This window comes from Anomaloglossus baeobatrachus, chromosome 2 (assembly GCF_048569485.1).
Source record: "Anomaloglossus baeobatrachus isolate aAnoBae1 chromosome 2, aAnoBae1.hap1, whole genome shotgun sequence".
In the NCBI taxonomy this organism is placed as follows: domain Eukaryota; kingdom Metazoa; phylum Chordata; class Amphibia; order Anura; family Aromobatidae; genus Anomaloglossus; species Anomaloglossus baeobatrachus.
This window is the reverse complement of record NC_134354.1, coordinates 377,350,954-377,376,967: the sequence shown is the minus strand read 5'-3', so window position 1 is coordinate 377,376,967 and position 26,014 is coordinate 377,350,954. Positions and strand designations below refer to the sequence as shown.

General features: G+C 43.0%; 1 protein-coding gene across 1 annotated transcript in view; it reads left to right on the top strand.

Moving 5' to 3' along the window:
* GRIK3 (glutamate ionotropic receptor kainate type subunit 3) overlaps positions 1-26,014 on the top strand; it is a 1,015,705-nt gene that overhangs the window by 951,492 nt on the left and 38,199 nt on the right. The window contains exon 13 of the mRNA XM_075336050.1: positions 3,094-3,311. Coding sequence (XP_075192165.1) covers positions 3,094-3,311 — 218 coding nt within the window. The remainder of the gene's footprint in view (positions 1-3,093; positions 3,312-26,014) is intronic.

Sequence of the window (26,014 nt, the reverse complement as noted above, 5' to 3'; positions counted from 1 at the left end):
TGTTTATGCAGCTTCTCTCCTCATTATTCAGATTGTCTCTATAGATGTTAGTGGGGATGTTAGTTATATCGTTGACATGTCTTTCTAATCTCAAATATCGTTGCTGCTGCAGGTACGACAATGTTCGTCATTCCTGCGGCAGCACATATCGCTATGTGTGACACCGCAGGAACGAGGAACAACATCATACCTGCGGCCGCCGCCAATGAGGAAGGAAGGAGGTGGGCGGGATGTTACGGACGCTCATCTCTGCCCCTCCGCTTCTATTGGACGGCCGCTTAGTGACGCCGCACGAAATGCCCCCTTAGAAAGGAGGCGGTTCGCTGGCCCCAGCAACGTTGCTAGGCAGGTAAGTTTGTGTGACGGGTGTTAGCGATGTTTGCGTCATGGGCAGTGATTTGCCCGTGACACACAACCGATGGGGGTGGGTGCTTTCACCAGCGACATCGCTAGTGATGTTGCTGTATATAAAGTGGCCTTTAGTTGAATAACTCCTTTAAATAATAAAAAATATAAAATATTGTTAAATGTGTAATATGATTATGGGCATTAAAAAACTGTGCATGTTAAAATTAATGTACATTTGTCTTTTTATGTCAAGCCTAATATCACATATTACGATACGATATGATATTGATCCCGAGGGAAATTATGGTATCACAGCAGTACAACATAAACAAGAACATAAATTACTTAAATTAACAAAACAAGACAGTAGAATAGACAGAAGAATATTATACATTACAAGTCAAACACAATTGGTAAATTAATACACAAGCATTCACTTTGAGGATTTCGCACTTAGGTAGTTGTTGTACATTCCCATAGCAGTTGGCACAAATGATTTCCTGAATCTTTCCTTCTTACACCTTAGTAGGATTAGATGATTGGTGAAGGGGCTCCTTTGTCTTATGAACAGCTCATATAATGGGTGTGCATTATTGTTCATTATCGCCATACGTTTCTTCAGAGTTTTTATTTCCACTACCTCCTCAAAAAGTGTTAAGATGGCGGCCAACAGCCGAGTTTGCCTTCCTGATAAGCTTATTGAGCTTATTAACATCAGCACACTTGCATATGACTGCAAAAAAGATGGCACTTGCCACTATGGACTGAGAACATGTCTAATATTTTGCTGCCCGCATTAAATGACCTTAGTTTCCATAGGAAGTACAGTTTGCTCATCCCCTTCTTGTAGACCCTGTCTGTTTGACTCCAGGTGGACCTTCAAATATTTGTAACTCTCCACCTCCTCCAGTGCCTGTGTTCCCTTCCATGATGAAATTAGTTTGGGTTTGTGGTTTTATTTGAAATATTTTCTGGGTATATTTTTTTCTTCTCTACCATAAGCATAGTATTTTCAGAAGTAAACAACAAAACAAAATATTACTGAGAAAATGATGGCCTCGATTCCTCATTTGAGAGTTTTCAAGTCATTTTTTGTCTTGAATTTTCTGTTTGTGTGATATGATTTTGCATCACGTTAATCAAAATGGCACAAGTTGTGTGATAAATCTGGCACAAAGGCAAAGATTCTTTTTTTTGCTCTATTCTCGCCCTTTTCAATAAGATTTAAAATGTTAGTTTTCAGCTGCACAAAAGAAATGAGGCAGATTTTGTACTCTGCTAAGACATTAGAGTACAATGGGGCAAAACTATTGTGACATTTCAAAAAGTCTCAAATAAGGATTTAGCCCACGTCACAAAAAGAACACCTATATTGGGCAAACCTAACAATTACATGGACTGAATAATAGGAAATATCGCACAAAAATCAGGATGAATTTGGCGCGAACCTAAATATGCCTTGAAAAACAAACTGCAAAAAGTGCTAGAATAATGTGTAAAGTTTTAGAAATTTCTGAGACTGTTAGTTTAATCTGAAAGCCAAAAATACTTGTGCATGCTGTAATAAAATCCACATTCAATAAAAGGAACTGATTTTTAGCTGCAGAAGTTTCTGAAACTAATTTTTCTCCACAAAATTACACATTGTACACCTTTTTATTTTAAAGGGAACCTATCAGGTGCAATATGCACCCAGAACCACGAGCAGTTCTGGGTGCATATTGCTAATCCCTGCATAGCCATCCCTGTATCTAGTAACATAGATAAAGGGATCTTTAGAAAAAGTATTTCTAAAGATCTTTTATCTTATGCTAATGAGGCCAGCGACTAGTCGCAAGGGCGCGAGTTCCCTTGGCTAGCTGGCCCACATAGCATATTAGCACACCCCTGTGGGCGTACTGATTTAATAATAAATGCGCAGCTTCGCCGCACACACCTCAGTTTTGATGGCAGCTGGCGGAGGATGGATGCACACTGGGCATGATCCTTAGTCCCTGGAATTTCCGGTCATGCTCACTATACCTAACTGAACCCGGGAAGCTTACACCCAGCATCAATTTAGTGCGCATGAACGGAAGTCCAGGGGACTCCGGATCATGCGCAGTGTGCAGCCATCCTCCCCGGAGCCTCTATGAAGGGTGAGGTAAGTGCGGCAAATCGGCGTATTCTTTAGCATGTTAGTGCGCCCACAGTGGTGTGCTAACATGCTATATGGGTCGGCTAGCCAAGGGAACTCACGCCCTTGCGACTAGTCGTGGGCCTCATTAGCATATAATAAACGATCTTTAGAAATGCTTTTTCTAAAGATCCCTTTATCTATGCTAGTGGATACAGGGACGGTTAAGCAGGGAACTACTTGTGGTTCTGGGTGCCTTTTGCACCTGACAGGTTCCCTTTAAGAATGCATCCACTTTCCAGTACAGAAAACTAACAAGAAAATATTTTAGGAATGACCTGTTTGAGCTCAACTGCACAGTTCTCAGTCAATACTCACTACATTAAAGTTTTAGTCTGTGGTAGTAACATGGCCTGCTCTGCTCATATATATTATATAACGTTTTGAACTACAAATGAATCATCTGACTTAAATATTACATTGCACAAAGGAAACAGATAAGCAACAAATTCATCTGTGCTGGAACTGTATCATTAAGAAAAACATTGCATGCTCTATAAGGGAGTGAATAAGTGGCACACTAACAGTAAAAATTTGGAATTAATTTTATATGTTTATTTTTCTTGTAGGATCCGAACTCATGCCGAAAGCTTTGTCTACACGGATTATTGGTGGCATCTGGTGGTTTTTTACTCTTATCATTATATCATCATACACTGCAAACCTTGCTGCCTTCCTCACAGTGGAAAGGATGGAATCTGCCATTGACTCAGCAGATGACCTGGCGAGACAGACAAAGATAGAATATGGAGCGGTCCTTGATGGAGCAACAATGAATTTTTTCAAGGTAGGGACATTTTGCTGTCTTCTTTCTGCTACATGGCAGTTGGGTATTGATAGTATTTTTCATAGCAGTCTTATAAACAATTAGCAGAGTGCTAGTAGGTGTACTTGACCCTTCCAGGAATCAACCATGCTTCAGTAAGTACCTCATATTCAATTCAAGCAGATTTTCTCAAATCAGAGAGAACATTTGATTTGTATTGAATAACTTCAATGTACATTGACATGGCGTTCCTGTACCTGTCCCGCAGCCCATGGTTTTTCAAATAACTCTTAATTTTCCATTTCATGTCTTCTTCTATCTGGGTCTGAAATTCACTAGGATCCACATTGTCATTCATTTATTATGGGGTGCAAGTTACTGACATATATTGGACGCCGCATTATGGTGTGATATTAAGTGAATAAGATCACAAATAAGAAGGATGAGAAAAGTCACTCACCAAGATGAAATACAAGGTCCTTTATTTCATAAAATCGAGAATAGGTAGGGAGAGGATGCGGAGGGCAAGGATGACAGCTGTTTTTGCTTAGAGTAGTGCTTCTACGGGTCCGCGTTGTGGACCCGTAGAAGTGCTATGCTAAGCGCGAAATGGCAGCCGTCATCCTTGCCCTCCGCATCCTCTCCCTACCTAGTCTCAATTTTCTGAAATAAAGAACCTTGTATTTCATCTTGGTGAGTGCCTTTTCTCATCCTTCTTATTTCTGATTTTGCCTTTATGGTTCCTATGATTGGCACCTCCTATTTTTGTGTCCTAGCGCTCCTCCTTGGCTAGTGATTTTTTTGCTGCTAATTTAAATCTCATTGGAGTCAATGGTGCTGGAATATCTGCCCGCTGTGCTTTTGATTAAGTGAATAAGAGACCATTAAAGAAGGAAGATAGATAAAATAATATAGCGGATGAAGATAGAATATAAAAAAATCAAAATGCAAGACTGGAGGCGGCAGGGTAGATGCAGAGAGGGCTAGGAAGAGGTGAGTAAAGAAATTTTTTAACCTCTTCCAAGACATCTGGAGAAATTGCATATGATAGTAGATCCTATTTACTAATCATGAAAATTTGCTTAGGTATTTTTCTTACAAAAAAGTTGTTTCAGTAAACACCCCCAGGTTCCTTGTACGTGTGCCCTATTAGGGAATATTGGTGAGTCTGTGGACTCAAGCTGTCCTTGTATTACATACATGGCCATTAAAATAAATGGCCGCCAGGTAAAACTACATTTCTGCTGCTGGGGAAATGCCTGGCTGGCATGGTTTTCCATTGCAAAATCAGTTGTATAGGATATACCATCTGGTGGACTTGGAGCATTAAAATCCAATTACATACAGTATAACAGAAAAATGCACATTCTGAATGTTCATAATCTTGAAGCACATAGGAAAGTTCCCCTTTCTGATTTCCACTGCGTAATACCAAAGCACCTTTCTAAGATATTTGATAGCACACAGTTTCTCCCAGTTATGATATCAAACACTATACTCACTATTATTGGTATCTTGCTCCTTTTTCCAGAGTTAATTCCATCCCATGCTGTTCTTTCTTCATCCAAGCTTTTACAGATCACTGCTGTGGTCAAAACACATTTAGCCTTTTTCATTTGCATACCACACTTTAAAACCATGACATTATTTTTTGTGACCTTCAGGAGATAATATTAAGAAAGAAACGTCCAACTCTGTGTGAGACCCAATTAAATTTTCTTCACACTGTCTTTTAAAAATCTATTTACAGAATAAAAATTCATAAAACAGCAACGTGCCTCTGCAGAGGGGGAATAGTAGCAGCCTGAACCAATCATGAGACAGGAGGTGTGTCTTAGACTACTGCATACTCCCTCTAGACACTGCAGGATATATAGGAGAAGCTTTGTAATTTCAATCTTTCTTTATTCGTACTGAATAAACACTGAAGGCACACTGGTGGAAAACACTGATGACATCGGAATCAGTTATCACGTACATACTTTATATGACCATGCAGAGGCCTTAAAAAGGAGCCAAACAAGCAGCCAGAGACCAGAAGAGCCACAAGCTAACAAACAGTGCAAAAAATTATATTGAATAATTAAATACAATTGAAAAGTAAAATTAATCGTTATAGTTTATTATTTTGTGTTTGAAAAGTTTACACCAAATCTTATTTTTCCTTTAACCCCTTCACGACCGAGGATGTAATGGTACGTCCTAAATCATGAAGGGGTGATCACCACCAGCTGCTGCGGTGAGCCGGTGGTGATGCCCGTACATGTCTGCTGATTTGTATAGCAGATATGGGTGCCTCGCAGGCGCAGGTGGAATCGCAATCCACCCGCACCTGTTAACTCTTAAATTGTGCTGTCAACATGTGACAGTACAATTTAAATACCAGTAGCAGGCAACGCGCACTTACCCGCCGCTATCCGAAGTCCAGTAACATAATCACGGAAAGCTGATGGTTACTATGGTAGCACAGGGTCATGTGATGACTCCTGTCACTATCATAATTCACTTCCTGTTACAGCCGGCAAAGAGCCAGCTCATATCAGCAGAAGACGAGTATTTCTGCTGATATGAGCTGTGCAACTCAGATCAGGAGAAATGAAAGAGTGATCAGACTGCTGATCCTTATGGTCCCCTAGGGGGACTAGTAAAAAAAAAAAGTTAAAAAAGTTTTAAAGAATAATAAAACCTTAAAATTTCAAATCACCCCAATTTGCTCCATTGAAAATTAAAGGGTTACAAAAATAAAAAATATACACACATTTGGTATCACTGTGTTCAAAAATGCCCAATCTATCAAAATATAAAATCAGTTAATCTGATTGGTAAATGGCGTAGCGGCAAAAAAAAATCCAAATGCCAAAATTAAGTTTTTTGGTTGTTATAAATTTTGCTCAAAATGCAATAACAGGCGATCAAAATGTAGCATCTGTGCAAAAATGGTATTAAAAATGTCAGCTTGAAATGCAAAAGCTAAGTCATCGCTGAGCCCCATATCCCGAAAATAAGAACGTGAAATGGAAAATGATGCAAAAAGTGCACCAATATTTTTGTACAAACTTTTTTTAACCCCCTTAGATAAAAGTAAATATATACATATTTGGTATCTATGACAGAGGCATCATAAAGACAAATCCGTTTTACCATATAGTGAACACGGTGAATAAAATATCCCATTTTCCAGTACACAATATGATAAAACTCATGGTTTTATTTGAAAGTACAATTCATCCTGCAAAAACAAGCGCTCATATGGCAATATTAATGAAAAAAAAAAATGTTGCAGCTCTCGGAAGAAGGGCAGCAAAAAAAACAAAAATGAAAAACGGTAAATCGCCTGGGGGTGAAGGGGTTAAGTATTTAAGGATTTTTTACGTCCTTTTGTATGAGTAATGATATAGCAGGAGATTTATTTCAATTTTTGTTTTAGAAAATACATATTAAGGGTGCTTTACACGCTGCGACTTTGCTAGCGATTGCTAGCGATGTCGTGCGCGATAGCACCCGCCCATTCGTGCGACATTTGGTGATCACTGCCGCAGCGAACATTATCGCTACGGCAGCGTCACATGCACATACCTTTTCAGCGACGTCACTGTGACCGCCGAACAATCCCTCCTTCAAGGGGGAGGTGCGTTCGGCGTCATAGCGACGTCACTAAGCGGCCGCCCAATAGCAGAGGAGGGGAGGAGATGAGCGGCAACAACATGCCGGCCACCTCCTTCCTTCCTCATTGCCGGTGGATGGCAGGTAAGGAGATGTTCGTCGTTCCTGCGGTGTCACATGTAGCGATGTGTGGTGCCGCAGGAACGACGAACAACCTCGCTACTGGCCAGACAACGATTTTTGGTAAATGAACGACGTGTTACAGACCAACGATTTTTAATTCTTTTGCGGTCGTTTAAGGTCGCTCCTAGGTGTCACACGCTGCGAAGTCGCTAACGACGCCGGATGTGCATAACAAACACCGTGACCCCGACGATATATCATTAGCGATGTTGCAGCGTGTAAATGGCCCTTTAGAGTATGTTTGATTTCATCCTGCTAAAGTCACCTTTTACGTCCACAGAGGGAGATAGCACTATGTGACTAACTCATTCCATTATAAGATTGTTAAATTAGGTAAATATAGGAAAACCAGCCTCGTCTTAGGGAGAATATTTTGTAGGATAAATATAGACATTTCCCAGAGGGATTAAATATAATTTGATTTAAATATCTGTCTTGTTATAAAAGGAAGTGGAAGGATATCTACACTCCTCAACTTTAAATATACTCAAAAATAAAGAGTCATGAAATAATAGATATCAATAGAAATGTTAACAATACAGCTGATGGAACGCCCCAAAAACCGGGACCGGCGGATCACTGACAGGTTTAAAAATAAGTCCGATCCGCTCCATATAAGTCAATGGGCACCAGAATCCAGAGATTAAAAATGTCTGTGGAGGGGATATGGGGGTAGGAGTGCGTGCGCAGTGTACTCACCCAGGCTGTGTCTTGGCGGCACACTCCTTCCGGGTCACGCTTTTACCTTCCGGAGTCGACAATTTCATATTCACTACTTTGCCCGCCCACCGGCACATGTAATTGGTTGCAGTTAGACATGCCCCCACCCTGAGTAGCAGCATGTCACCTGACTGCAACCAATCACAGGCAGCAAGATGGCTGGTGGGCGGGGTAAGCAGTATAAGTGGCTGCGTGTCAGTATGGTGGTAAAAAATAATCAAATAAAACAATCAATAGCACAGGTATAGCCCATGGCTGCAGCCCCAGCTGTCGGGCTGTATCTGTGCTGTGTATCCAGTGCCCACAGTCACACGTGTGAGGCTTTGCCATGGCAGAATCTTGCAAGTCACTCACAAATGGGATTCCGGTCTAAGAGAAACCGCATGCGCATTTTTTTAATTTAAATAAATAATTAAAAAAACGACATGCGGTCCCCCCAATTTTCATCCCCAGCCATGATAACGCCAGCTGGGGGCTGGTATTCTCAGTCCGCAGCCGCCCGGTATTGACGCATCTATTAGATGTGACAATCCCGGTACGATACCGGCTCTTCCCAGTGGCATGATATAGTGTGAATTGGGGTAATGAGAGGTTAATAGCAGTGCACAGCTGCTACTAAACCCTAGGTTTGTGATTGCACAAGCGTCTATCAGATACCTGCATCACAAACTTGTAAATAGCAGTAAATAAACAAGACAGAGAAAAATCTTTTTATTTGGAAAAAAATACAAACACACCCTCCTTTACCACTTTATTAACCCCCAACACAGCCCTCCAGGTCTGTCGTATTCCACACGAGGTCCCACGTCGCTTGAGCTCTGCTACATCTGAGTATTACAGAGAGAGGCTATAGAGCACGACCGCTCTCTGTGAGCTCCATAGAATGAATGAGCAGGGCAATGAGCGGTGAGGTCACTCAGGACATTTGCGGTTACAGCTGGAGGTTATCACGGTCCTTCACCTGTGATCGCAGGTAACCTGACCTCAGGTGGAGGTCACTGATTTCACAGACCTGCATCTCCTAGCAGAATATCACGTTTTTTTTGGCATAGTGATGCAAATTTGCTGACATTCTTACACTATATTCCTGCATCCAATTTACAACTCCTGGCAAAAAACTGTGGTGTTTTGACAGAGTTTTTTGCCACGAGGTACACATTTGATGCTAAATCATCAGCATCAGATTTCAGAACCAAATTTACACCTGCTGGCAGAATTTTTTTTTTTTTTTTTCATTTTTGGGCCAAGGGATGCAAATTTGGTGCTGTAATTCTTACACCATATTCCTGCATTCAATCTACATCTCCTGGCAAAAAACAGCGGCGTTTTGCCGCATTTTTTGCCGCGGTTTTTTTGCTGTGCTTTTGCCGCGTTTTTTTGGCCAGGGTGTGCATATTTGCTGCTGAAATCGTCTGCACCAGATTTCAGCACCACATTTCCACCTGCTGGCAGAATTTTTTTTTTTTTCACTTTTTCTCCAAGGGATGCAAATTTGGTGCTGAAATTTTTACACCATATTCCTGCATCCAATCTATACCTCCTGGAAAAAAAAACAAAACGGTGTTTTGATGCTTTTATTGTGCCTCCACCAACACCACTGGCTCCAGTGGCCCTCTATTCAAATTCTATTTAAATTATTCAGTAATGTCTGTTTTATGGACAAATGAACGCCATGCTGGGACATCAAAGCTGATGTCGTTGATGATGATTGCATCTAGCCAAAAGCAGGTTGGGAGCAGCAGGCATCATCGTCTGCTTCCTAGACCTCAATTTGTGAAGCATGCAGCACCGTGGAAGTCGCAGTTGTTTTCACTCTGGAACTCAGGCTTTATTCCACTAGCTAACACCGAGGATTTAAAAAAATTCCGTTTACCCAGGGGGCATGGTTCAGACACCATGGAGCACAGCATCAGAAGGTACTCCCAACTGCTTTTTTTTAAAAAAAATTGGGAGGATTTGCAACAGTGCCTAACATGCCAAGGTGTTAAAAAAAAATCTGATCCCGCTTTGGCCATGTGTAACACATCGTGGAGCAGAGCATCAATAAAGGACACAAATAGAAGACTGCCTTAACAATTGTTATAGACAGTGTAGCCTCGACAGTGGTTATGCCGGCGCGCAATGTACAAAGGCTTGAAAAATATTGCCCTGGGTGATTGAGCTGAACAATTAAATCGTAGCAGCATAACAACTTAGATTAGTCATGCGGTCTCATTAGATGATAGAAGACAAAATAGTCTTGAATGAGAAACAATGGAACTTATTTGAACTTAAAAAATTCAAATTTTTGGGCTACAGTTATTATCGGATCTTGTTAACATGCGGCTTGAGATACTCTGGGACAATCCATCTATGGTTCATTTTGATCATCGTCAAACTGTCCACACTTTCTGTGGATAGTCGTGTGTGAGTATCTGTTATTATTGACCCCGCTGAGCTAAATACATGCTCAGACAACACATTTGCAGCAGGGAAAGCTAGCACTTCCAAGGCGTATAAGGCGAGGTTTGGTCAAGTGTTGAGCTTGGAAACCCAATAGTTAAAGGGAACTCTAGACTCTGAAAGCACGCTGATATGGTCACCTACATAGTCCCTCACAATCTTAAGTGTTCCCTCTTTGTCATAGTTCCCCCAACCGGTATCTGATTCGAAGTTCGAGGTTTGTGGAAAATGGACCAGTTTTAGCACATTATTCCCCCACCTGTGTTGCTTCTACTATGCGTAGCCCTCTCTTCTAATCCTGTTGCGTGAGATGACATGCTACCTCTGACACCAGAATTATCTGAGGTAATCGTTTCATCAACTGGTCCACTACAGCCCTCTTGAATGTTCCCCTAGTACAATCCTTATTTGCCTTGACAAGTAGCAAAGCGAATATGACTTTGCAGTGTGGATCAAGGAAGGTACATAACCAGAATTTATTGCCGACAGTCATGAGAAAGGCAGTATGACATAAACTGTGCCATGTGTGCCACACTCTGAACTGGAAACATTTGTGTGTTACTGCTAAGAATACATTCTGTCTCCCTAAACCTCCTCTCCTCCTCAGTCTCTCTCTCCTCCTCCTGCTCCTCCTCAGGCCATCCATGCTGGACAGCTCTGAAGCTTGGGTTGATAATCCCTTGGTTACCAACTTCAAACCATTCCTGTTCTTCATCATCCTCCTCATGATGCTGACCAAAGGTGGCCTGAGCCTGTTAGCTGAGGTTCTGTGGATTACTAGCAACCATTGTGAAGTCTGGATCCACAGACACCTTGGGTGCATTAACACTTTGGTCAGTCAGACCATCCAGAGAGTGTTTCAATAAATAAATAAATAAATCAGTAGAATGGTAATGCTGATAAGAGCATCATCACTGCTCACAATGTTTGTACAGTAATCAAAATTCTCTAGGACCTGACAAATGTTTGCAATCCTGCAATCCATACCCACCCTGCAGTACTTGTCTGTCAGCTGCGTCTGACGGGCATGTTCCAGCTGGAATTGGGATACTGCCCTTTGCTGCTCATGGATCCTGGCCAACATATGATAGGTTGAATTCCATCTTGTAGAAAGGTCACATATTAGTCTGTGATGAGGCAAGTGTAAGTGCTACTGCAGCACTGCCAGGTAAGCAAAAAAGGGAGATGACTTGTGGAAATGGGCGCTAATACGTCGTACCTTGGGAAGTAGGTCTGGTATCTTAGGGTATTTTTTGAGTATACAAGAGAAAATTAGATTTTCGCTGCGCTCACACCACAATGCTCGTATAGATTTAATTCATGTCTTTTTTATTCTATGGAGGTACAGGTCAATGCATTTCAAGGGAGTCAGCCCTTTTCATCAGGACAGCAGACCAAAAGAACATAAAATTACTAATGTTATGCTCTTTTGGTCTGCTGTCCTGATGAAGAGGGCTGAGTCCCTTGAAACGCATTGACCTGTACCTACATAGAATAAAAAAGACATACATTAAATCTATACGAGCATTGGGGTGTGAGTGCGGAGAAAATCTAATTTTCTCCTGTATACCTGAATTACCTACCTCTGGGAGCTGCAGCTAAGCACCTTTTAGGTAATTATAGGGGTTGTGACTGGCACAATCACTATAGGTGAGTGGACTTTACTTCTATACACAAGTGGTTTTATCGGTTAAGACCCTATTGCACTTTTCTTTTCTGCAGTTCCTGTTACTAGGGTATTTTTTGAGAAAGTGCTAAACAACTAAATTTACAATGTGGGCCGTACAAGGAACGTGTATAAGCTTTCCAAGCTTTAAAGTCTCCACCAGATTATGATCATTATCGCACACTACCATCCCTGGACGGAGGTCCAACGGTGCAAGCCACTCATCTGTCTGCTTAGTTATTGCTTTCAAAAGCTCACATGCCATGTGCGATTTGTCATCGATACAGATGAGCTTCAGTACAGCGTGTTGCCACTTTGCCGAGGCAGTGCTGCCGAAATCCTAGCTGGGGAATAATAACGACGGTTGGACACCGGCGAATGTTGAGGAGGATGCACAGGAGCCAGATGAAGAGTAGGAGGAGGAAGGAGTTGTTGCTGTGTAGGAGGCTATTGAAACTCTGATTGAAGTGGGGCCCGCTATTCTGGGTGTGGGAATTATATGGGATGTTGCCGGTTCAGACTCTATACCAGCCGCCACCAGGTTCACCCAGTGTGCCATCAGTGAGATGTAGTGTCCATGTCCACTTCCACTTGTCCACGTGTCTGTGGTTAAGTGGACCTTCCCTGTTATGGCGTTGGTGTGAGCCCGTTTGATGTTTATGGACACGTGAGTGTGGAGCGCGGAGACGGCACAATGAGCAAACTAGTGGCGGCTAGGCACAGAGTACCGATGTTCTGCCACCACCAAAAGGTCACAGAAAGCCTCTGTTCCCACAAGCCAATACGGCAACATCTCAAGGGCTATCAATTGTGCAATGTGTGCAGTTATGGTTTGTGCCCCTGGGTGTGTAACGGGGTTTTTTCGCTTCTTTTCGAAGGTCTGTGGTATGGACAACTGAACGGAATGCTGGGACACCGAAGCGGATGTGGTCGATGATGATTGAGTGGGGCCAACATTAGGTTGGGAGAAGGAGGCATCAGTGCCACCTTCTTGTACACGAGTTTGGAAAGCAGGCAGCTCAGTGGAAGTGGCAGTGTTTTGAGTCTGGAAATCGTGTTTTTTATCTAGGGCTTTCAACCACCTAGTGGTGTGCTTGGCTAACATATGGTTTCTCATGCTGGAGTCGCCCAAGCTGGAAGTATTTCTGCCTCTGTTCAGCTCGGTCTGACAGATTTGACAAATGGCAACCATTTGGTCCAAAGGACTCTCGGAAAAACTCCCACACAATCGCAGCACGGGCCCTTGGACTCTGAGATGACACAGGTGGTGGTATTATGTGCACAGTTGACCTCTGGCAGTGGTGGAAACCCTATCTCTTACAGCCTTTTTGCGGTCTTTGGGTACATACACCTCTGCGCTGCTGCTCTCGCAATCCATGCCACCCGTCCATGTTGGATCAGTCACCTCATCATCGACCAGGTTGTCTTTACATTCCTGAAGGTCAACATCTTTGGTAATGGAGGTTTCATCCTGACCTGACGGCAACTGTGTCTCATCATCCTCAACACTTCCATCTATTTGCCCAGCATGTCATGGCCAACAATATGGCTTTCTTCTGACCTTGGGTGCTCAAAGATCGGTACCTAACTGCACACAACGGCCTCACGTACGTTGGTGGTGTTGCGCGGTGATAGGCACGAAAGGTCAAAGGGTCCCATAAACAGTTCCTCAGAGTAACCTGCTTTGGGGGTCATATGTTTTTTTTTAGAATACTGATGTTGTGAGGAAGGAGGACCAGGCTGAGGATTCGATGGCCAAGCTTCTGGGCTACTCAAGTCTGTCAGTGTGGACCCTTGGGATTTGCTGCTCGATAAGTAACTGGAGGCATTTTCTGCTAGCCAACTCATTACCTGTTCGCACTGTTCAGGGCACAAGAGTGGTTTCCCATGTGGAACAGAAAATTATGATAGGAAGGCAGAAGTAGATAAAGCAGGAACCTATTTCTTTGGCTTGGTCACACTGCTTGGCCACCACTGTCGCTACCACCTCGTCCAAGGCCCTTACCGCCTCTGTTTCCCATTTTTTGGGTTTGATTATTTGAAGGTGAACACTGTAGCGTGACCTTTTGTACAGGCAGTGGAACAACACTGATGCCAGGTTGTTAAACTTGTGTTAATAGTTTCCCACGACAGCTATTTCTGTAAGTCTAAAAACCGCAACGTACCTTTATTTGACAAAGTACCACTTGGAGGAGTCGACAAAGATGTTGTGAATGTCTTTCAGCCCTAAAAGAAAACAGGGTTTGACACCACTTTTTTTTAGTATTGGTTTTTGGTACTCAGACTGTGTTTTAGTAGCAGCAGGCCACTACCTAGGTTCTGTATGATATGAATGAAACACCAGAATGCTAGGTTGGTTCTATGACGGTATTTGGCTTCAGGCAGAAGCAAAGCCACTGACTATTAATTAAAATTTTGTAACACTGACACTGTGTTTTAGTAGCAGCAGGCCACTATATAGGTTCTGTAAGATATGAAACAAACACCAGGATGCTAGGTTGGTGCTATAACGGTATTTGGCTTCAAACAGAACTCCAGGCCATGACAGCAATTTTTTGGGTGTTTTTTTTACACCTACACTAGGGGTTTTTTTAGTGGTAGGGTACTATGGAGTTTATGTACGCTATGAAGCCAACAAATGGACGCAAATGTTCTAGTATGAATTGAGATGGTGGCGGACAGACACTACACTACACCTGAACCTGTTGTTTTGGAAATTTTGGGACCTTTTTTAGGAATTTTCAATACCTATCCCCGGTAGAAGAGACACAAGGGATATAGCAGCTCTGGGATTGTTGATTAATTAGTAGCAGATGTCAGGACAGCTTTAAATTTCTCCCTGCCTCTGAAAAAGCTCTCCCTATATCAGACACCGCACTAACATACCGTATGCAGCACTAATAAGAAGATTTTTTATTTATTTATTTATTTTTAAAGATGGATTGCTCTCACCTAACAAAGCACTGCACTAACACTGGCCCTATAGCTGGGTCCGCATTCACTGTTTTGCAGCCTGGCGATTTTTGGAGCTGCTAGCAGCTACTGACTACTGGCTTCAGTCCTTAGAAGGACTATTTAGGAGTTTGCTGCATGAACGCTATCACTTACAAGGCACTGCACTGTCACAGGCCCTCTAGCTGGGACCACATTCACAGATTTGCGGTCTGGTGAATTATGGAGCTGCTGGCAGCTACTGGACACTGTCTTCAGCCCTTAGAAGGACTATTTATTAGTTGGATCTATGAATGCTCTCTCGCACACAATACAGTCTATCTACACCGCCAGCTCCCCAATGACTGCGTGTTCACAAAATGGCCGCTGGCTTATATATAGCCCCTATGATGGCTGCGGCATTACTGTGAGGGAGAGCAACATCAGATGTGTTCATTGGCTGGAAAACAGGCGCCAGAAGTCAGAAATGAAAATGAAATATTGGAGCGGATGCTGTTTTATTCATCGGATAGCGAATGGTGCGAATAGCCTGTTATTCGTCAGATACCGAATAGTGGTGAATACATTCACTCATCCCTAATGTCTATCCATTCTGTAAGTTCCATAATTCCTCTACTTTTCCTTCTTGGTGTAACACTTTGAATGTTGAGGAGTATATTGCTTTTGAGTACCTAATTCTTAAAAATGAAGATATTTTAAAGCTTTACCATGGAGAAAATGAAAAGATTTCTAAACAAAATACTTGTTTATTGTGATTTTGTTTCTAAAACTAAGTTTTTTTCTTTAAAATTATGATGGACTGCAATATGTAGAGAACAGATCATTTCTTCAGGGGAGTTTTTTGACAGTGGGCCAAGACCCGAAGATTTTGACAGTCTTTACTATTGAGTTTCCTTCACTAGTAAGCAGAGAAAATTAATGTATAAAATAGAAGAAAAAACAAGAAATTATAATCTAGAAGAGTTTAAAAAGATATGTACAAGATATGTGAACAAGACATGGAAAAATAACTATACATTATACTAAGTCCTCTAGATTTTTTAGGTGGGACCCCCTATTGTATATTACAAAACCCAGATTTTATTCCAATAAGAAAAGACTTACTTCTGCAACTCTTACCATTTCATCTGGGTTCAAGCCTTATTTTTTTCCTAAATGAAACTTACATAACCTCATGAGATAATGCTGTCATGTCTCCACTCCAGGCTTCAAACCAGTGATCTCTGGTTGTTAGTTGGTTCCCCTCTTGGTTGAACCACAGCCTTTTTAGGGTTGGTATTGTCTTTCTTTCTTCTGCTGTGCCTTCATACTTGACTTCAATTCAGGTGTATTTCTCATTTGGTTTGCCCAATCAGTCCCAGCTCCTCGGTTAAGGTTTCTTACTGAGACATTGCTATTGTTGTTCCATGTAGTTTGTTTAGGTAAATCCCTTTGTAGTCATTTCCTATTTGGTTTCATTTAGGCTTGGGAAGGTTTCCATGTGTTCTGTTATTCTTTTTGGGTTTTTTTATTCCATGCTTCCTGTATGACTGTGTTTGCACATTCCTAGCCCTGTGTCACAGCTTCTGTGTGCACTATATTTATGCCTATTGTTGTTATTGTGTTACACTTAGTTTATAGCTTGGGGTGCAGTGAATGACACTCAGGGTCAGCCATCGACGAGTGGGGGCGCCATTATATGATCTTTCTGTGTCAAACTCTGCTGTCAGCCAGGGACAAATCAAGGTCAAGGGCACGTACTAGCCTGTTTTGGGACTGGGAGGCACCGAGCCGAGAACAGCGACACCCATCTGACCAGATTGCCCCCCTAAGTGAGTATTGTAAGGCTATGTGCGCACGTTGCGTAAAAACATGCAGTTACGCTGCGCTTTGTAGCGCAGCGTAACTGCATGCGTCCTGCGGCCCCTGCACAGTCTATGGAGATTGTGCAGGGGCCGTGCGCACATGGCGTCTAAGAGCGCAGCGCTTCGGCTACTGCCGAAGCGCTGCGCAAAAAGAAGTGACATGTCACTTCTTTCCTGCGCTTTGCCGGCAGCTCCTGCTCTGTCTATGGCAGGAGCTGCAGGCAGAGCGCATGGAATCGGCGCTCACTACGGACATTTCTGCAGCGATCTAAAGCGCACATGTGCTCTTCAGATCGCTGCAGAAATTTCTGCAGGGCTTGTACGCAACGTGCGCACATAGCCTAAATGTGCTTTTTACATTATACAGTGTGGCCTGGTCTCTTTTATACAGCATTCTAGAATGCTGTATATAAGGGCTCACTGGTGGTGGCCGCAGCTCATAAGGGAAAAACCTGGTTACACGTTCCATTTATTGATGAGAATTGTCCACCACCTTTACAAAATCAGACCAGAAAATGTATGAGGAAACACTTGCTACAAGCAAGTACGTGTAACTATCAGCTGTACTCAGGTAGTTTGTGTACACGTGTAATATTAGACTAATTGGAGCAATGAAAAGAGATTAATCAAGCACACACTTTAGTAGGTAAACAATTGTGTTTAAAGTTTAAGGATTATGTAATTTTATTCTCTTTAAAATAAATAAATAAATAAAAAGGCCATTTGCCTTTACAAAATCAGATGGGGTAGAATCACTTTCCACAAGCAAGCACATGCAACTGTTTGCTGTACTCGGGTGGTTTGTACACTTCTAATATTTGTACACTCCTAATATAAGACTATTGGAACAATGAAGCCGAAGACTAAAACATAATTTTAAACAATGTGCTTATTTTAGTAGGCATACAATCATGTTTAAGCTTAAGGATTTGGAACATTTATCTTTTTTTTAAACAAATGGCGGAATTCAAAACACAGGGATCATATTTCTATTTACAAACAGAAGCATATCAATTACCACTTTTTAAAATAAGTGTTCCAGCCAAGCATAAAAATTTATGTAAATTGAACGCTAATATTTTTTAGAACATAAATAAAGCAATGATCAACTGATTCAGTTGCAAAATCTGCAATGTCACAGCATAAAAACAAAAAAAAGAAAGCTGCTGTTGTTTATCACAGATATATTAATTCACAATCACACATAGAGTGGTGATGATAAAATGCTACAACTAGGGATGATCGAATACCTCAAATATTCGGCTTCGTGAATATCCGACGAATAGGTCGCCGCTATGTGAATACTTGATGCACAATGTAAGTCTATGGGAAGCCAAATAGTTCCGAACAGATGTTATTCAGGTTTCCCATAGACTTACATTGCGCATCGAATATTCACAAATAGTCGAATAACAGCGACCTATTCGGCAAATATTCGCAAAGTCGAATATTTGAGGTATTCGATCATCCCTTGCTACAACAGGTCTTTGTATATCACTTGAATTTTGGATATCTGTTCACCGACTGAGACTCCTATTTTCAATCTGGTGCACTGATTTAGTACACTACAATCACATCCAATGAGAAGTGAAAAAACTGGGCACTGCTTACCGTTCTTGTAGCCTGATCAGGGGTCTCCCGCTTTGCGAAAGAGCCGAGTCGGTGCTCTCCGCACTCTCTGAGTATCTGTGTACATCCTGTGTTCCACCACTACTAGAAGTAAGCCACCCCGTGGTGCTCGTCCAAGAAAAAAGGTATATAAATTCCTCAATGACAGCAGGCTGGAGGCACTCCCTGGGTGTATTTTACTTGCTTTATTCGTGCATTAACAACCAGGCATGGGGGGAGGGAAAGGATGGGAAGCACACTAGATTACAGTCACCATTTCGCACCACTACGGGTGCTTCTATGGGTCCATAATCCGTCAGTTCCTCCTCTTTTTATAGGACTCACATGGGACTGACGTGATACAAATGAAAACAAATGTAGAAAACAATTGTGTCGCCCCCGCGTCAGCAGCCAGGCCACTCGGATCCGAATCCGCGGTGGCTCGAGAGGGCTTCGGACCCAGGGGTTGTACGGCTCCTCAAAACAAGGGAAGTTATATACAGGAGATGTTGTGCAAAGTTTGCAACACCACCCATGGTGCGTGGCAAGGTGGAGCACCACTGCTGCAACTGGGAGTACCCGATGGCGTGGGCAGCCAGGTGTCCAACCCCTCCATGGGCAGGGGGATGCCCTGGGACTCGGTGAATGAGACGGAGAGGTGCCATTGGGATGGTAAGGGTCACCCGCGTACTCACTCAGTCCAATAATGCTGACACCGACAACTGTAGTAAACCAAAGTTCTGGACACCGCTGCCGCTGAGAGGGAGCACGCCTGGGTCCCGTCCCCATTGGTGTTGCCTGTTGGCCTGTGACCCTTTCCCGTGGCACCTTGTCTTCCAGTTGGTTCCTTCAGTCTGAAACCAATCGAGTCCCACTCCCCAGTGTGGCCAACCGGGTGAGCTTGCTCCCAGAGTTCATGCCTGGGACTTTCTTGACCGTGTAGTGGAAAGTCCTATCCCCCTCGTTGCGCTAGTAACCTGATTTTGGAGCAGGTGGAGAATGGATCTTGAAGGCTGCGTCCTCGTCAGGTAAATTGTCAGGACGCCTGAAGCTACTCCCTGACCTAGGGTCCACGTACCCCGTCGTGCCCTGGCCCCTGCCCGGTGATGGCAAAAGGCCACCGGCTGTCCTCTTTGACAGTCCGTGCCTCTAGTTTTGATCCCCTGCAACCGGGGTCCAGCTCCTACCAGGCCCAGACCAACGTCTCTGCCACCTAGTAGTTCCAAGGAGCCCAGCTCCTGACCTCTCCTCTTGAGAGTCACTCCTCAACTCCCTTGTGACCTCTCCTCTTAAGAGTCACTGCTTAAGTGACTGTCTCCTGACACTCCTGACCCCCCTTACCAACCACCCCAAGTGGGCGACCCTATTCCACTGAGGCCGTCCACTGGTGTGTCTGGTGGGTGTGGTGCAGAGTGTTCCTAGGATTTTGATTAGCTTGTTCTTGGCAACACCAAAGGTGAGGGACCCGTAACCAAGGAGGAGGTGGATATTGCACAGAAGGGCAGATTGCAAAATACCCTGTGACGACCTGATAGGCCAGGGCATTGCACAATCACAAATAATAACTATCGTCACAGGGTATTGTGCAATCTGCCCTTCTGTGCAATATCCACCTCCTCCTTGGTTACGGGTCCCTCACCTTTGGTAATGAATGACAAAAGAATTCAGCTCACCCACTCACCTTTGGTGTTGCCAAGAATAAGTTAAGCAAAATCAATAAAGGACACTGAACAATTACCTTGATTCAAAGGAATACCACTAAATCATTTTTGTCATTAAACCCCAAAGGTCCCAATGCTTTGCTGTCCATTATATACCGAGCCTCTTTTCTCAAGAGATATTTATGAGTATCATGCCCTGCTGGTGAAGGAGAAATTTTTTCTAGTCCAGCAAAGCATAGGACTCTTTGGTTACCTGCATGACTATCATTTATATGTTTAATAAGTCGGGTCGCTCCTATTCCGGTATGAATGGAGTTAAAATGTTCTCTAACTCTTACAAAAAGAGGCCTAATAGTTTTGCCAATGTAGTAAAACCCAGATGGGCAAAAAATTATATAGACCACCCATTTTGTTCTGCAAGTGATTAAGTCTTTCACTATGTGCCATTTGTCACCAATTTTTACCGGTAAATTTAAAAATTGAGTACACTACAATCATGCATGAGTAGGAAACATTATGGCCATAGCAATTAACATTTTTTAAGATGTGTTCCAACCAAGCATAAAAATTTAGATAAATTGAACACTATTATTTTTTATAACATAAACATAGCAATGATCAAGTGATTGACAGTTTTGAACAATAGGTTTTATTTTATCAGGAAGACAATGCAAGATAATCATTCACATACGGACCAATAGTTTTAACCTTTTCACGATTTTGACTTACTGGTTCGTCAAAGTTCGTCTCCCTCTCTGTGCTGAGGGCTCACATGCCGAACCTGCATCTTTCCTTGCATATGTTGGCTGATTTGTTGAGCCAACATGTGTCTCTAACAGCGGTGGAGATCAGCCCGCCGCTATTAACTAGTTAAATCCTGCTGTTATTCTCTGAACGAGTGGGTGGGAAGTAGAGTTGAGCGCGGTTTGTGGTTCGTGGTTCTCCAGTTCGCGGTTCAAGTGATTTGGGGGGTGTTCTAGATAGAACTAGAACTCGAGCCTTTTGCTAAAAGTTCAGCAGCTCGAGTTACATTCAAGAACGGTTCTATCACTATAAATGTGGCTTTTCACAGCAAGGTAAGGCTATGTGCACATGTTGCTATCTGCATGTGTCCTGCGACCCCAGCACAATCCCTCTCCCTTTCCTACTCACCGATCACGGGCGTCTCGCTCCCCAGCTGTCACAAATCTGCGGCGTCTTTTCCTCTTTAGAAAATGGCTGCCGCTTCATTAGTCAATTAGTTATTCCGTGCTTTCCCCGCCCACTGGCCCTTATGATTGGTTACAGTCAGACACGTCCCCAAGCTCAGTGACAGCTGTCTCACTGAAACCAATCACAGCCGCCGGCGGGCGGGTCTATATCGTGCATTAAAATAAATAAATAAAAAAAAAAAATGCGGTTACCCATATTTGATACCAGCCAGGATAAAGCCGCACAGCTGGAGGCTGTTATTGTCAGGATGGAGAGCGCCACGGTATGGGGAGCCCACCACCCTAACAATATCACCCTGCAGCCGCCCAGAATTGCCGCATCCATTAGGTGTGACAGTCCTGCGGGACTCTACCCGGCTCATCCCGAATTGCCCTGATGCGGTGGCAATTGGGATAATAATGAGTTTAATCATGGCAGGCGTCTCCCCGACATACCGTCCATGATTAAACTGTAAGTGAAAGTAAAGAAACACACACTGCGAAAAATCCTTTATTTGGAATAAAAGACAAAAAAACAACCCTGGTTCACCCCTTTATTAATCCCAAAAATACCCCTCCAGGTCCGAAGTAATCCACATGACAAGGTCAGCTCTGCTCTCTTGGGATGTAGTGGCTCCGTAGCAATGAAGTGACTCATGCAGTTAGCAGAGACTTTAGTCAGCATAGCAGCAGCAATAGACTAGTGGATAAAGCACCCGCCTAAGAAGTATAATGTTGGGAGTTCTAGTCCTAGTAAAGAATTTTATTTATTTATTTTTTTTTTATTTATAATTTTAAATTATAATTATTATCTATTTATAAAGTGACAGTAAATAAACACACACCGCGAAAAATCCTTTATTTGGAATAAAAGACAAAAAAACACAGTTTCACCATTTTATTAAAATCCTCCAATACCCCTCCAGGTCCGAAGTAATCCACACGACACTGTCATCTCTGCTACAGAACACGAGTGCTCTGCATGAGCTTCACATAGCAATGATGTCAATCACGTGGTCAGCTGAGACTTCAGCAATCAAGACTTCAAGACTACCAAATATGCCTATCATTCACATTAGAAGCAATACCTGAGTGGATAGAGTGCTCACCTAGGGAGTATAAGGTCGCGAGTTCTAGACCTGGTAATTTTTTTTTTTTTTTTAATAAATTATATTTATAATTTATTTATAAATATAATTTAATTATGCACTGAGGGGAGGAGCCGGACATCAGCTGTGAGCTTTCTCTCTCTATCTCTCTCCTTTCTCTCTCTCTCCTTTCTCTCTTTCTCTCTCTCCTTTCTTTCTCTCCTTTCTCTCCTTTCTTTGTCTTCTTTCTCTACTTTCTCTTCTTTCTCCTCTTTCTCTTCTCTTTCTTCTTTCTCTCTTTCTCTCTTTCTCTCTCTTCCTTCTCTCTTTCTCTACTTTCTCTCTCTCCTTTCTGTCTCTCTCTCCTTTCTCTCTCTCCTTTCTTTCTCTCTCTCTCCTTTCTCTCTCTCCTTTCTTTCTCTCTCTCTCCTTTCTCTCTCTCCTTTCTCTCTCTCCTTTCTTTCTCTCTCTTTCTCCTTTCTCTCTCTCCTAACTCTCTCTCCTAACTCTCTCTCCTTTCTTTCTCTCCTTTCTCTCTCTCTTTCTCTCTCTCTCCTTTTCTCTCTCCTTTCTTTCTCTCTCTCTCTCCTTTCTCTCTCTCTTATTTCTCTCTCCTTTCTTTCTCTCCTTTCTTTCTCTCCTTTCTCTCTCTCCTTTCTCTCTCTCTTTTCTCTCTCTTTTCTTTCTCTCCTTTCTTTCTCTTCTTTCTCTACTTTCTCTTCTTTCTCTTCTTTCTCCTCTTTTTCTTCTCTCTCTTCTTTCTCTCTCTCTTTCTTCTCTCTTTCTCTTCTTTCTCCTTTTTTGCTTCTTTCTCTCTCTTCTTTCTCTTTCTCTCTATCTTCTTTCTCTCTCTCTCTTTCTCAGACCTGGCGATGATCAGGTGATGCGGTCACCTGACGGCATCAGCTGACACTATAACTCGAGCAGTGAGGCCGGCTTTTTACCGCCCGGCTAAACTATCAGCTGATGCTATCGGACAGGAGTCTGCACTGAAGTGTGTAGTTTGCTTTTTTTTTTGCACTGATGCATCAGCTGATTGTATAAAAGCCGTTTATACAATCAGCTGCTGTGTCATGTGATGCAGGCCCTTGAACCTGACACATCATCTGATCGCTTTGCCTTCCAGCAAACTGATCAGATGATATTGGATCTAGATTGGATGGCGCGGGACCCTTGACCCAGGATTACTGCGGAGGGGGGTTCTTTATTTCAATAAAGATAGAGCCGCTAATTGTGTTGTGTTTTATTTATAATAAAAATATTTTTCTGTGTTGTGGTTCTTTTTATCAGTACTAGAAATTCATGGTGGCCATGTCTAATATTGGCGTGCCACCATGAATTTCGGGCTTAGGGCCAGTTGATAATATACAGCTAGCCCTAACCCCATTATTACCCAGCAAGCTACCATCACCAAGGCTGTTGGAAGAGTTGGATACAGCGCCAGATGATGGCGCTTCTATGAAAGCGCCATTTTATGGGGCGGCTGCGGACTGCAATTCGCGGCAGAGGGGCCCAGAAAGCTCAGGCCAACCTATGCTGTGGATTCCGATCCCCAGCTGCCTAATTGTACCTGTCTGGACACAAAAATATGGCGAAGCCCACGTCATTTGTTTTTTAATTATTTCATGAAACAATAAAAAAAGGGCTTCCCTATATTTTTGGTTCCCAGCCAGGTACAAATAGGTAGCTGGGGATTGGGGGCAGCTCGTAGGTGCCTGCTGTACCTGGCTAGCATACAAAAATATGGCAAAGCCCATGTCATTTGTTTTTGAATTATTTCATGAAATTCATGAAATATTTAATAAAAAAAGGGCTTCCCTATATTTTTGGTTCCCAGCCGGGTACAAATAGGCAGCTGGGGGTTGGGGGCAGCGCGTAGCTCCCTGCTGTACCTGGCTAGCATACAAAAATATGGCGAAGCCCAAATAATTTTTTGGGGGGCAAAAAGTCCTGCATACAGTCCTGGATGGGGTATGCTGAGCCTTTTAGTTCTGCAGCTGATGTCTGTCTGTATGGAGGAGAGCAGACAGCAGCTGCAGAACGGCAAGGCTCAGCATGCTCCATTCACTAGTGTATGCAGGAGACCAGACAGCAGCTGCAGAAGTACAAGGCTCAGCATACTCCATCCAGGACTGTATGCAGGAGTTTTTTGCCCACCAAAAAAATGACGTGGGCTTCGCCATATTTTTGTATGCTAGGCAGGTACAGCAGGCAGCTACAGGCTGCCCCCAACCCCCAGCTGCCTATTTGTAACCGACTGAAAAAAAAAATATAGTTAAGCTCATTTTTTTGAATTATTTCACTTATTTCAGGAAATAATTAAAAAACAAATGACGTACGCTTCGCCATATTTTTGTGTCCAGCCAGGTACAACTAGGCAGCTGGGGATTGGAATCCGCAGCACAGGTTAGCCCGAGGTTTCTGGGCGCCTCTGCTGAGAATTGCAATCCGCAGCCGCCCCAGAAAATGGCGCATTCATAGAAGCGCCATCATCTGGCGCTGTATCCAACTCTTCCAACAGCCCTGGTGATGATGGCTTGCTGGGTAATAAGGGTTAATACTGGCTTTGTTTTACTAGCTAGTATTAAGCCAGAGATTCTTAATGTCAGGCAAGTTTGACCCGGCCATTAAGAATCTCCAATAAAGGGTTAAAAAAAGACACCACACAGAGAAAAAATACTTTAATAGAAATAAATACACAGACACATTAGAGACTCCTTGTTTATTACTCCCTCGCATCCCTCCATGATCCGTCTCTTCTGTCTTCTTTCTCCTTCAACACATGCAGCTCTGCTCCATCAGCAGCGCTGCATAGGAAGAAGGCGGTGCTATTCCCCATGCAGTGTTCTCACTCCGGGAGTGAGAAGGAGCTGCTGCTTGTGAGCGGTGACTTCACCACTGACAGGCGCGTTGCTATAGCAAAGGTGATCTCCGTTATAGACCGGCTGTGGCAGCCGGTTTATAACGGAATGGGGAAGCAGACCGGGAACCCGACCGCGTGCCAGAGCATGTCCCCGGTACACGGCGATACACAAACGATCACCGCGTACTGGAGAGATGCACTCGCAGGTCCTACATGACGCATCATAGTCATGTGACCAGTCTGTAGCCAATGAGATAACAGACACGTGACTGGTCACATGGCTATTTTGACATCATGGAAGGTCCTGTCAGTGCTGGTTACCGGGAGGACGCAGCGATCATCGGAAGGAATAGCGACATGAGACAGAGTGCAGGACGGATCGCGGGGACCGGTAAGTGTTATGGCAATGTTTATTAACTATATGTGTACATTTATAATGTGTTTTTATGTGTTTGTGATTGCCTCCCATTGTTTCCTATGGGGTTCGAGTGGTTCGCCAACTGGTTCGGCGAACCAAGCTCGTGCCGAACCGCAACCGGTTCGCTCATCTCTAGTGGGGAGTTCACCATTCCCGACTGCTCTGTACAGCACATGGAATTGGAAGATCACAGCTTTAAGTCCCCTAGGGGGACTAGTAAAAAACAATAAAAAGTGAAACAAGTTTTTAAAAATCTGAAAAAATAAAAAAAACACAATTTTCATTCAATTGAAAAAAAGCAATAAAAAATACACATATTTGATATCACCATGTTCAGAAATGTCCGATCTATCAAAATATAAAATCAATTAATCTGATCAGTAAACAGTGTAATAAAAAAAAATTCAAAGCGACCAGAGTTATGTTTTATTGTCAGTCACAACATTGAAATAAAATGCAATGAGGTGATCAAAGCACCACATCTAC